General features: G+C 37.7%; 3 protein-coding genes across 3 annotated transcripts; all 3 read right to left on the minus strand.

The window, feature by feature from the left end:
* Window positions 1–2460: 2460 nt before the first annotated feature.
* Window positions 2461–5365, minus strand: LOC110686847. The gene is made up of 6 exons (XM_021863445.1): window positions 5033–5365; window positions 4760–4963; window positions 4573–4665; window positions 4369–4485; window positions 3892–4278; window positions 2461–2670 (listed from the first exon to the last, which is right to left on the minus strand). Exons 2-6 carry the CDS (start codon window positions 4952–4954, stop codon window positions 2635–2637), a joined length of 828 nt encoding a protein of 275 aa, XP_021719137.1. The 5' UTR covers window positions 4955–4963; window positions 5033–5365; the 3' UTR covers window positions 2461–2634.
* A 973-nt stretch (window positions 5366–6338) lies between these two features.
* On the minus strand, window positions 6339–8636 carry LOC110686803. Its single transcript, XM_021863391.1, has 4 exons — window positions 8504–8636; window positions 8100–8357; window positions 6484–6799; window positions 6339–6373 (listed from the first exon to the last, which is right to left on the minus strand). The coding sequence occupies exons 1-4, from the start codon at window positions 8570–8572 to the stop codon at window positions 6339–6341; spliced, it is 678 nt and encodes a 225-aa protein (XP_021719083.1). The 5' UTR covers window positions 8573–8636.
* Window positions 8637–8644: 8 nt separating this feature from the next.
* LOC110686804 lies at window positions 8645–11730 on the minus strand. Its single transcript, XM_021863392.1, has 3 exons — window positions 9188–11730; window positions 8763–9087; window positions 8645–8662 (listed from the first exon to the last, which is right to left on the minus strand). The coding sequence occupies exons 1-3, from the start codon at window positions 11728–11730 to the stop codon at window positions 8645–8647; spliced, it is 2886 nt and encodes a 961-aa protein (XP_021719084.1).
* Window positions 11731–14014: the final 2284 nt, after the last annotated feature.

The following is a 14014-nucleotide window of genomic DNA, read 5'->3' on the forward strand; positions in this document are numbered from 1 at the left end:
GGTTATGTTAAATCCTAAGAAATGCATTTTTGGTGTTGAGTCTGGGAAGTTTCTCGGATTCCTGATTGATCAAAGGGGGATAGAGGCTAACCATGAGAAGATACAGGCGGTAATTGACATGAAGTCACCCCGCACTGTCAAGGAAGCACATAGACTAACCGGTTGCTTGGCCGCCTTGGGGAGATTCCTCAGCCGGTCAGGTGATAAATGCCTTTACTTCTTCCAAGCAATTAGGAAGAAGGCCAGATTTGAATGGGGGGATGATGCTGAGGCGGCCTTTCAACAGCTGAAAGAACACTTGCACTCCTTGCCAAGGCTTGTTAGCCCACTTCCTAGAGAGGTGTTATACATGTACCTAGTCGTCTCGGATCATGCCCTCAGTGCCGTTCTCCTTGCTGAGAGAGACGGTGTTCAGCTTCCGGTCTAGTTCATTAGCCATGTTCTAAAAAATGCTGAGCTCCGGTACCCCATGGTAGAAAAAATTGGCCTTGCCCTGTATATGGCTTTCAAGAAATTGAAACCTTATTTTCTGGCTCATCCGGTAGTAATCTACACCGACCAGCCCCTCAAGCGGCCAATGTCTACTTTTGAACTGGGCTATTGAAATGCAAAGTCTTGAAATCACTTTTGAACCTAGAAAGGCAGTGAAAGGTCAGGCATTTGCCGATTTCATTGTTGAAATGACTCGACCGGTGCAACCGGATAATGTTGACCAGGTTTGGAAAGTGTATGTAGACGGAAGCTCAACGAAGAACGGCTGTGGTGTAGGAATTATATATGAGTCTCCTGAGGGGGAAAAATTTGAATATGCCCTGCGTTTTAAGTTTCAAGCCTCAAACAACGAGGCGGAGTACGAAGCCCTGCTAGCCGGAATGCGCATGTGTAAAGCAGCAGGGGCAATGAAAATTGATGCCTATTCTGATTCTCAATTGGTTGTCAGCCAGTATGAGGGAACATATGAGGCAACTCATCTAGCTATGATCAAATATCTTCAGGCAGTCAAAGAAGAGGCTGGGGCACTTGAGGAATTCCGTCTGAATCAAGTGCCTAGGTCAGATAACAACCAGGCGGATGCGTTGTCCAAATTGGCTTCATCCGCCTGCTGTGATACTCCTCGGTCGGTTTTTTGGGAAGTTCTTGAAAAGAGAAGCATTGAAGATCCCATTGGAATCTTAGACCGAAGCTCTACATGGATGGATGGCATCCGGGTATATTTGGCAGACGGCAAGCTTCCTGATTCACCACAGGAGGCAGCCGTCATGAAAAAGCGAGCAACAAACTTCGAGTTGAGAAACGGAGAACTCTTCAAGGTGGGTTTCCTCAAACCTCTACTGAAGTGTGTTACCCCAGAAAAAAGGAAAGAAGTTCTCGAAGAATTGCATGTTGGGTATTGCGCCTCTCATATAGGCGGCAGGTCCCTAGCCGTCAGAGCCAGGCGACATTACTTCTGGCCTACTCTTGAAGCAGACGCTAAAGAGTTAGTAAAAAGATGTGACAAATGCCAAAGGTTTGGCCCTCTTATTCACCGCCCGGCTACTGATCTGACGGCAATCCACAGCCCAGTCCCATTCGCCAAATGGGGCATGAACGGGCGGAAAGTGCTACATTTTGGTGGCTGTGGATTATTTTACCAAATGGGTAGAAGCTGAGCCGGTTAAGAACATCAAGACAAAGGATGTCATCTCTTTTATCTGAAAGAATATCATCACCCGGTTTGGGGTACCTATGTCTATGGTGTTTGATAATGGCCCCCAGTTTGAGACCCCACAGCTCAAGACTTGGTTGGGAGATCAGGGTATCTCGCACTGTTTTGCATCAGTCGGCCGACCTCAAGCAAACGGCCAGGTTAAAGCCTTCAACAAACACTACTACATTTAAGAGCTAATACAACGGCTTTTTTTGTTGTATTAGGTGTCAAAAACCGTTGTATTAGACCTAATACAACGGTTACCAACCGTCACATTTGCAAGGGTTGGATTAGGTCTAATACAACGGCAAAATAGACCTAATCCAACGGATTGAGCAATCCGTTGGATTAGGTAGATACCTAATCCAACGGTTTCTTCAATCCGTTGGATTAGGTTCCCTTTTGTTTTTTTTGGGAATAATTGGACCTAATCCAACGGATTGATGAATCCGTTGTATTAGGTATCTACCTAATCCAACGGATTTTTCGCCCAATCCGTTGGATTAGGTCCTTTAATTTTTTTTTTTACATCCGTTGTATTAGCCCCCCCCCCTTTTTTTTTTAATACCGTTGTATTAGCCCCCCCTTTTTTTTTTTAAAAAAAAAAACCGTTGTATTAGACCCCTTTTTATTCTTTTTGTTTTTTAAAACCGTTGTATTAGGTAAATTTTTTATTTTTTTTAAATCTATAATAATAAATATAAATTATATTAGTATATTTATAATTTAAATAAACAAATTAAAGTACATATAATATATCTTCGTTCGTTGCATTACAAAATAAACGAAGTACATATAATACATATTCGTTGCATTACAAAAGTAAACGAAGTGTCAATACTAACTAATTATAAATGAAAGTTCACTAGCTAATTAATTAACAAACGTTTAATTTGAAAGCTCTTAGAAGTTGCAATAGATACATAAAATCAACATTAGTCCTTACTTCATTCATCCCGGGGTAGCTCATCGTCATCAACCACCTAAGTAAAAAAAGTAATGCATAAGCCACAATACCAACAACAATAACAACACCAATTGGGAAAATTAAATAACGCACAACACACAAATCAGTCATCAAAGTACAAAATATACAATAAGAGAACAAAAATCAGACATCCTTGGCAAGATATCATCATTTTAACAGTTTTCCACATCCAATGGTAAGTGAAATCAAACAAACAAAAGACATTAGAAGGCTATATCAACAGTTTGAGCTAATGCTATGTTTAAACAGCTCGAAGTTGTTAAATACCAGGAACATATTAATGTAGAATGCTGTAAAGATTTAAGCAATACTTGTATGCAGTATAGTATTTTTACAAGGGCCTCGGCCCCCTTGGGATAAAACAAAGCTTCATCCCAGGCTAAGAATTACTTAGAGAGAGTTGTGGCCTAAAGCTACTAAGAGATTCATGGCCTTAAGTCATGCGTTTGTAATCTGAAATTAGTTATCAATAAATACCAACATTCTCCCTAGAAACATTAATTACACTGTTCAGTCAATTATTAGCAATTAATTCCTTGAGTGAGCCTTGATTTTCTGTTTCAATTGAATTAGAGTCAGAGCAGGGAGGAGTGAGAGTTGCTGCAGCAGGGGTCGGCTAGCCAGTCTCTGACAGTCTCACATGGGAGACAAGATCCAGCATAATGTGATCAGCATACGACATTAATTATCGCACACCTGATTGTTATGCTCGGGGAATGCTAGAGGGAGATAAGGAGTGGAATGATGCAAGTTGTGAGGCTCTATATGGGCAAACTCAGCATAACTACGCCAGCCCCTTCTATAGTAGGCAGGTAGGCAGGTAGGCAAGCAAGCAGGCAAGTAGTTAGGCAGACAGGCAAGCAGTCAGTCAGGCAGGTAGGCAAGCAGGCAAGCAGTCAGGCAGGCAGGCAAGCTTTCAGTCAGACAGGCAGGCAAGTCAAGCAGTCAGTCAGTCAGTTAGTTAGTCAGGCAGGCAGGCAGTCAGTCAGTCAGGCTCAGGCAGGCAGGCAGTCAGTCAGTCAGGCTCAGGCAGGCAGGCAGTCAGTCAGTCAAGCAGTCAGTCAGTCAGTTAGTTAGTCAGGCAGGCAGGCAGTCAGTCAGTCAGGCAGCCAAGCAGTCAGTCAGGCAGGCAGTCAGTCAGTCAGTCAAGCAGTCAAGCAAGCAGTTAGGGGAAGTTTAGAAATTAAAGTTTAGAGCAGAGAAGTGCAGATTATACCTGATTAAATGATTTTGAAGATTGTCCACTTTGGGCAGTATTTCGATTTGGTGCACTAGATGCATCATGCGGAGTCAATTGCTGTAGAGTACTAGGAACCACAAGATTAATCCCGGGGTTGACCTCGCGAATCGAATCCAAAACTGCAGCGGTGATGGTAGGTGCAATTTCTTGGACTAATTGTGTTTTTATGCCTACCAGGAATTCCTCCGGGAGTATGTAATTTGACTTTGTATCTTTGTTCTTCAAATCACTCTTCTTCACACCCGAGCCATATAGATGCAAACGACTTTTGCGTTTAGGAGGTGGAATCACTTCACTGTAAGGGTCATTGCATACATTACCATCTTCTTGTGATTGTGCTGACTCCAAAGCATCAATTTTGTCCTGTTTAGGCAAACATAGTAATATGTTACTAATTATCGAATAACTAACAATATTTAGGCGTACAATGTTACTAATTATCGAATAACTCACAATATTCTCTTTTGCTTTTTCAAAGCTGCTAATGTATGTCCTTTCAGCACTTCTTTTTCTTGATTCCTTGTAAACCTTTGCTTGAGAAGGTTCTTTCTTGTCGGGATCTTGTTGTTGCTATATATATGTAAATCATAATATATGAAATTAGAATAAAAATATATGCAACATGCCTATAATTTAGATTTTAAAAAATGTACTTACCAACTCATGGCGTAAAATAGCATATGATTTGCGTCCCAAAGTGTGCATATCATCTAACATTAGACGATTGCTTTTGTTGCTTTGGCTAATTGCCTAGGGAAAATCGAAAACCACCATTTAATTCAAAATTAAACACATATTAGATAAAATTATTCGAGAGAATTAGATTAGAATCAATATACAGTACCTTCGCCTCATCGGTATGCCAATATTGTAGAAGATCTAGGAACATCTGATCGGAGATTGTATCTGGTTTATGTTCCCACCTTAAATCATCCGTATCATATGCATAGAAGTGCTTCTTCTTGATTTGGCATTTATAATATTTCCAACAACTATTTACAGCATCCATCACCCAATTTAACCCGGCGTGGGGGACCATATACTTCTCCTGTTCAAGCTAAAACATTAGTAACGTGTGGAGGTGTACGTGTAATGCAACAGTATCATTGTGTACTACCTGGACATAATCCAATATCTTATCAAGTGTCGGTAGGCTAGGAAAATTTCTGTAGTTAAGCGGTGCAAGTTCGGAATCCCTTGCCACCGTTCCCAGAAAAAAACTTGAACTCTTGCACAATCTCCTTAGTAGGTCCAATTGGCTGACCTAATGAGTTCAGAACAATCACAGGACGCTCCTCTCTTGAACGTGCGTGAACCCTGTGGAGCATTGTTCGACCTCGATGTTTTTTCCTTTTCGAGGACAATTCACTTGATGTTTCTGTGGTAATAAACACTGCATTCGTAAGTTTATCCAGCTTAACAAGTTTATATATATCTCAACCAGTGCTTTAACAAAGATGGCAGAATCAGATAAGAAAGATTCTTCAACTGAGAATGCAAAAGAGAAAATGTTATTGCTAGGTAATTTTAAATGCGTGTACTTTATTAGTATTTTGTACATATTTCTGTAATGGCTGCATATGGGGTTAGTACCTATTACATAGGCAAAAGTAGTGTAAATTGATTCCATAACAATTATTACTTTTTATTAATGAATAGCATGATGAATTCTTTAGTAGTTGAAAATGGCTACTTTAAAAAGAGTAGGGACACGTTTTCTGCCATGTAAAAGAACTATTTGGTAGAGCTTATCCATCTAACCTCAATAGAAACCCCGTACAAAATGTTTAAAGTATGTTGTGTTTTTTTTCTTTTTTTTTTATTTTTTATCAATGAATAATTTTCCTAAAGAAAAATCTCTATTTTCGTCAACTGGAGTTAAAGTTTTTTTTGATGTGTATTAGTTACAGCAAATTCCATAAACTATACTAATGTATAAGTTGCTACATTATTCTCTCCATTTTCCATTCAGCCTTACTTTTGATGGTTATGTGTCTGTGGTACTTCTAGAAAAAGTCAAATTGTCGAAATGATTTATGTTTATCACTTAGAAGAATCTGTGTATCAGTTGAGGGTACTGCTGCAATTCATGATGAATTAGAGATATTAGTTGAATGAGTGCAAATGGAATAAGATAGGTGCTGAAACACTTCATGTTATTTTCTCACTGTGGCAGGGGAACAGGGAGAACCTAAGGAAGTATTCAGAGACAATATCTTATTAAGTTATGCTTTTCTTTCCTGTGTTCAGACTTTAAATTGAAATATTACATATTATATATTTTCAGCCATTAGGTCTAATATGAAATAGATACGATTATTTAACAAACTACAAATTTTAAGTTTTAGGAATCAGAGGCAAAATATAAGCTCCATTGCATATACAAGTGTTTTTCTTTTATAAATGTCTAGGGAAGAATGTATCTACTTCTTTATTGGAGTTTTCAATCTATTTATGTCTGTCAAAGCATATTTATACTATTAATTATATCTATAATTATATTTTACTAGAATTATAACAATTTGACAGGTCAACCTAAGGCAATCATAATTAATGATCAGAATATACCTTCTATTCCAAACTGTGCCATCAATGCTCGTTCCGCTGCTTCATTTCCCTCATCATTGTCCTCACAATCGAACTGAAGAGCACAATCGGTCTCATTCAGCTGCTCATCATCATAATTTTGCCCTTTTTCATGCACCTCACTGCTCATCATCAGCGCTTCATCCTTTTGTCGTTTTCGAAACTCGAGGTAAGCTGACATTGAGCCAGGAGAACAGAACGCTCTTTTCTTCACAGATGCCTTTGTTGACCCCAATTGCTGTTCTTGCTGCTTCCTTTGAATTTCCCGTGTAGGAACTGGATGTTGTTGAGAAGAGACCTATAAAACAAAAGCGAAACAAGTTACTATGTGACGGGTCTGGCAGAGCAAAGGCAGGAATGTATATGTCGTCAAAAAACCCAAGAGACGCTGTGTATCATCAAATCAACCCACAATACATTAAACCAGAGAAAGAAAAAAAAAGAGCGATTATGAAGCTGAAAGATATAAATTCCAATCATTAGCTTAAAAATGTATGAGAACAGCAGTAAAAACATTAAGATCAGCAAACAGTCTCAACAAGACTGAAATTTGGTTGATGAGTTTTTTCCATTTATAATATACGGCATTTGATTATATGAAATCCCTCCAAATATCTTTGTCACGTCATATACAAGTATGAATTAGTCCCTGGTAATTTCTTGACCTTTTGTTTTCTACAATGATAACTAAAAAGCACAACTTTCTTGATTCATGTTTTTCTTGTTTAATATATCTCTGTGATTTTCCCAAACTACGCCAAAAAAAATTAAAAATAAGACTACATAGAAGGAACAGAAAATGTTGTACAGAGTAATTTATAAGACTTTAGGAATTTAGCAATAACCAATCTATAAATTGATGGCTAGACAAGTAGTAATTAGCTAGTGTGCGCATGCTCATATATGGAATATGGTATACAGTCCCTCAATCTCTATAAAACAAGAGGTAGGGGAGGGACTGACTACTAAATGGTGATGCCAAATTGTAAATAGATAGTACTAGATAGTAGAAGCAAACAATATGCTTCGTCGTTCAACCTATTTGATGTTTAATTGTCTAGTGTGCTAACATGTTTATTTGTATCACTCTGCATCAGTAATATAAGCATCATCATCAGTGTCACTCGAGGCTAGATCAGCAAATAAATTTTCCAATGGGACTTACAACGCCACATCCCCAACTAGCTGCAGTACAATTCATCTCCTGTGAACATTCATCATTTATAGTTTCTTCATTTTACACTCTCACAAGATGCATAAAGGCATTGCGAATGCTACAAACATTATATTTGAATCAGAACTGCAGCATTTTTGTGTTTTTACTAAATGTCGAACTATCTCTATATTTGAATCAGAACTGCAGCATCACAGATGGGAAAAAAATTCAAATACGTAGTAAAATAGAGAAAAATAGAAGAGCCAGATAATAAGGTACCGGTCTAGTTTAGATGAGCTTCAAGGTTAAAATAGACCAAAGCAAACTGAATAAACATGTTTGTAGAGCAAAGATAATTCCTACACAACTTATACCAAGAGTCTGGCAGAGCAAAGGCAGGAATGTATATGTCGTCAAAGCAAATTCAAGTTACTAAAGATACCTTTTCACATACTTGTCTTTTTTCACTACCAAGAGTTTCCTGTTCCGTATCAGAGTCTCCTGAGGAGCCATCATCTGTCTGCCTCACACTCGAACAAAGTATGTCGCGTGTTTTTTGTTGCAGTATCTTATTCGCCAAGGATCCCGATCCTTGGGCTGACATTCTTTCAGCATTATGCTTCAATTTTCTGAGCCTTTGTAACTCATAGTCTGGAAGCTGACTTTGGGAATTAGAAGCTTTTGCTTTACTCCCCTTCATCTGCAAAGCCATTCAATGAGAACATGTTTACAAACCATAAAAGATAATAATATGAAAAACAATGCAATATAATATAATATAATATAATATAATATAATATGAAAAGCAGTGCAATATAATGTAATATAAATTGTTAGGGAAAAAACCATCAGAAAGCTCTCTAGGAGGGATTTGAACAGCATAATGCCAACCATCTCTATTAAGATCTTCAACATAAAACACTTGATGTGCTTGAGATGCCAAGATAAATGGTTCTTCTTTAGAAATTGTCTTAGACATATTAATTGTTACAAGCTCATCATCGTCTTTTTCAGAGTGAAACCACACACACTTAAATAAGACGACACAGAAATAGCCATGGTAAGATACTGAAATGATGTCTGTTATTGAACCATAATAATTGACATTAGCCTCAAAAGGATTTTGATCTTTGGAACTCGCAAAGCTATGTGTCATGGCCGTTAGAGTGACTCCACTATTTTGAGTTACACAATTAGCATCGCGCTTCATGGTATGGAACCTATAACCATTGACTGAGTACCATGTATACTTTTTAGCAATGTAAGAAGGCCCTTTTGATAACCATATGATATTGTTAGGGATGATCTCTTGACCCTCGTCAACAATGAAATCAACTTTCTCCCTAAACCAATCCACAAAATCCTTGCTGTGATCTTGAACACTATTCCATTTTCTTTTTCCTCTAGCGCTTACAAATTCCTTGTGCTCACTATGAAATAAAAAAAGATTACTTTATTAACACTACAATTAAAACATATTCAAAACCAAGAGAAAAAGAAAAAAAACTACATTTTGGTTGGTAATCTAACCTTATATATTTCTCAACTTCCTCGCAGTCACAATTGAACAAGACATAACGATGCGCTTGTACCCATTGATTGTGATCAAGTATGTGTTCACGGTCTTTTTTCTTTGATGTCCTTCCTTTCCCTTTTATTGGACGTACTACCTTAGGAAGAAATGATTGTGATGGACTACAAGCATTAACTTGAGGTGTGGCCGAGTTTGATCCATTCAAAAATCTAGCTACAAAGGCAACACATTCTTTAGCTAGATATCCTTCTGCCATTGAGCCTTCTGGACGAGCTTTATTTCGAACATCTTGCTTCAGTCCATGAAGATACCTCTCAATCCCATACATACACCTTGAACTTACAGGTCCACCCAACTTAATTTGGCCCACCAAGTGTAGAGGTAGATGTACCATTATATCAAAAAAGGCAGGTGGAAAAATCCTCTCAAGTAGGCATAATGTTTCAACTATCTCATATTGCAATTTTTCAAGATGTTGAGGATCAACAGTTTTACTCCATATACTTTTAAAAAAACCACAAAGTCTAATCAAAGGAGTAGCAACATCTTTGGATAATGTTGTCTTCACTGCAATTGGGAGCAAATAATTCATCATAAAATGTGCATCGTGGCTTTTGTAGCCTGCAATTTTCCTTTCCCCAACTTGTACACATCGACCAATTTTAGAAGCATAGCCTTGAGGAAGTTTGGCATTTTTGAAGACTTGGCAGAACTTACGTTTTTGCTCCAATGACATCCAAAAGCGGGATCTTGGAAATTCTTCGCCACTATCTTCCAATTCTCTTGGTTGAAGCTCCGGCATCAAATTAAGCTCTACCAAATCTCGACGAGCACTCACATGATCCTTGGTCTTTTGAGAAATGTCTAACAATGTCCCAATGACACTATCAAACACATTTTTCTCAATATGCATTACATCGAGGTTGTGACGATTAAGACAATGCTTCCAATATGGTAACTCGAAGAAAATGACCCTCTTTTTCCACGGATTCGGATCATCAACATCACGCCTTGGTTTCTTTTGCTTCTTTCCAAATTCATTTGGAAAATCACGCAACAGATTAGCTACATCAATTCCATTCAATGGAGTAGGTTGATGTCTTTCCTCAACTTTCTCATCAAAATTCCTCTTATCACGACGCCAAGGGTGAAATGGAGGTAGAAATTTACGATTTGCCCTATACACATTCTTAGCACTATAAGGCAACCACTCAGAATCTAATTCATAATGACACTCAGGGCACGCCAAGTATCCTTTTGTGCTCCAACCAGATAACATCGCGTAAGCAGGAAAATCACTCACGGTAGTCATCAATGCTACATGCATGTGAAACCTCTGGTTACTCGAAGCATCATAAGTTTCCAGTCCGAACTCCCACAAATCCTTTAAGTCCTTCATTAGTGGTTGCAAATATATGTCAAGGTCATTGCCTGGGGAAGAAGGACCCGGAATTAGTAGTGCTAACATCAAATACTCAGGCTTCATAATCATCCAAGGAGGCAAGTTGTAATTGATCAACATAACTGGCCAAGTACTATGTACAATACTCATTGAGTTGAACGGGCTGAAGCCATCTGTGGCTAGTCCTAGCCTCACATTGCGCGGGTCATCAGAAAACTCTTTGTACAAGGAATCAAATTCCCTCCAAGCTTGACCGTCAGCTGGATGATGTAAAAGATGATCATTTTCACGCCCATCCGCATGCCAAGTCATGTATCTCGCCGTCTCTTGACACATAAATAGTCGTTGAAGCCTTTTATTTATCGGAAAGTACCTAAGAATCTTTTGAGGAATCCTATAGGTCTTTCCTTTACCATTTTCTATGTCATCCTCTTTGTCCTTTGATTTCCATCTTGGTGTTTTACAAACATGGCAGCTTGTTGCATTTTCATGCTCTTCCCAATATATCATGCAATCGTTTGGACATGCATCAATCTTTGTATAATCCAACCCCAACACTTTCAAAACACTTTTCGCTTCATTGAAAGAAGTTGGCAACTTTGCATCAGGCAACACCTCCCTTATAAGCTCCAATATATCTCCAAATGCGGCATTAGTTAGATTATGATCACACTTCAAAATAAAAAGTCGAATCATGAAGGAAAGTTTTGAGTGATTTTTGGAACCAGGATACAATTCTTCTTTCCCTTCTTCAACTAACCTCAAAAACTTTTTTGCCTCATCATTTGGCCCCTCTCTAAAAGCATCACGTGCATCATGCAACAACCTCACTACGTCATCGCTAGAGTTATTTGGGATTAACCCTTCATCATTATCCAAAATAGTTTCTTCTCTTTGGATATTGAACCCTAAGTCTGATAACTTATCCGATCTTGGAACAAAACCATTACAAATTAGATGGTCTCTCACCACACCTTCACACCGCCAAAAACGATAATGACAAATTTGACAGGGACAACAAATTTGATTTCCTTGAGACTTAATAGCAAAAGCCCTTTTGACATATTCATCGACTCCTTGTTCATATTCATCGCTCCATTTGGCAAACATCCAACAATTCTTAGTTCCACCTTCCATTCCTTAGGGTAAAAATAGAAATTAACAGAGTAAATAGGAAAAATTATTTGATAATTCTAGAAGGCCTTGACTTAAGTCCCTAATTTAGCTGTTACATAATGTTCCATATTTTGATTGATGTGGATTAGAATTTAAAAACAAGCAAAACCCATATTTAATTTACCATTTACATCATACTGAACAATTGACATTCAACAGTAAGTAATGAACAGAAAATAATAAAGCAAACAATTAAATAGGCACAGGCACAGGCACAGCTATTAGTTTCCATACTCTTGCTTTTAAGTTTACTCTTGTTCCCTTTAATTTTGGGCCTCCCATCCGTTTCCAATAGTAGTTTTAGCTGAATAATTGATTGGCAGTGATAACAGTAAGACTGTAAGAATTTTTGCTGGAGTTCAAAAGTTTAGTGTAATACTGCCAGCTTTCGAGCTGTAGTGACTCCTAAGGCAAAATCAAAGGGCATTAATGCTGGAGAAGCTCTGTGAGCCTTCCGCTAAGTGTTTTAATACCATTTATTCATTTAAAGCACTTGAAAATATTAAAATTGAAGCAAACACAGATCATATTTCACGCTACTAATTAGTCAAAAACAGCAAATTTGATGAGAAAATCCACTTCAAAATTAATATGAAGTAGTGTCTATCAAAACAAAAAAAAGAAAGTAGTGATTCGGTCATAAACACTATATTTTGATTTATTCATGCAAAAGAGTACATTCAGATATTCAGTCCATCTGTCCATGGAAGTAGAAAGTACCTGACAAGAAATAGCTTCAAGATTCCAATTTTAAGATAGAGAACGTTGTAGTTCGTCGGTGCACCTAAGATCAAATCAAGAACATGGAACCTAGAAAAGCAAGGACAACAGCTCGGTAACAGAGGAAATCCAAAGCACAAACCACAGTAAGATTTAGAAAACAGAACATAGAGCCGAATGATATATCAAGGAGCAAAAAAAGAGTTTGGATTGCATAAAGCTACATAAGCGAATTGCCTGTTGGGTTCTGTTTATAGCAAATTGTCCAAATACGCCCACCCAAACAGATTTACATAAAAAAGAACAAAGGTTGCAGCATAATTATGAGCAATGTCTGAGCCAAAGTAATGTCAATCAATAAGAAAAGTATCATATTGATGCTTTCTTCGGCTTGAGTTTTTACTCTGTATGTGTGTATGGCTATATGCTTATCAGTTTATGTACAAAGGGATATCGAACCAACATTTAAATTTCATGAAGTACGGTGTATGTTTTTTTTTTTCAAAAAAAAAATACAATTACAATCTCTCTACCTTTTGTCATTTACTATTATACATGAACTAGATATATGAAGCCACTGGGTTGCTTGGTTGTATTCCCATCCCTCCTGGTGAAACTAGGTTAGATTTCTAATCTAATTATCAGGTGGTGAGTTTTCCCCATTCCTTTCATAGTCAAATTGAAAGCACGTCTATCCAAATGTCTTGAGTTAGTTTCCCCCTTACACTTTCACAGTCAAAATTAACAAGAAAGTGTATCTTTTGCCTGTTTAAAACAGCTCAAAAGGCAGAAAGTTTGTAGAATAGTTCTTACTGCTTTGAAATATTAAAAGCTTTTTGATAGAATTAAAATCCCTTGTTCTTGAAAACCTTGACTAGTTCACAAATCCACCCACAACATACACTCAACACATGACTAGTTCACAAATCCAACACAGGCACACATCATCCTTGCTGTCAAGCAAAGCAAATAACAATGCATAGAATCAATCAGATGTTCATTGCCACCAACAACCTTAGATGAAGAACTAATCTAAGAAGTCCTAAAGAAGCAATAGAATAAATGGATCTTTTTTCCAATTCTATAACAGTTGCGAAATCTAGCGATCTCACACAACATCCCCCATTGTAAGTTGATAAACAAACCCAAACTACAATCGGCATAACCAGAATGATGACAGAAATAACAAATTTCAAGCAAAATGGTTAAGCATGTGCTCATTCCAATATCATTGCCTGGTCGGAACTTGTAAAAAAAAGGTTGGCTTCTGAGAGTTCTAACCACACAATCAGCAATTATTTATAACAATAGTACAAACATCCATAACATGCAGATATCCAATTCAAAATTTCAAATTAGCCAATAAGTTGCATTTCAACTAAATAACAAATTGCTGCAACCAAATGGAAATGCTTTAAAAACTACCCCTGCAAAAGAGAATTTAAGGAAATAGAACAAGCAGCCTAACCTTGAGTAAGGGATGCAAATGACCACCTTGGAAGACCTTTAGCTTTAAAGTTGTATT

The sequence above is a fragment of the Chenopodium quinoa genome, unplaced genomic scaffold (assembly GCF_001683475.1).
Source record: "Chenopodium quinoa cultivar QQ74 unplaced genomic scaffold, ASM168347v1, whole genome shotgun sequence".
NCBI classification, from domain to species: Eukaryota; Viridiplantae; Streptophyta; class Magnoliopsida; order Caryophyllales; family Amaranthaceae; genus Chenopodium; species Chenopodium quinoa.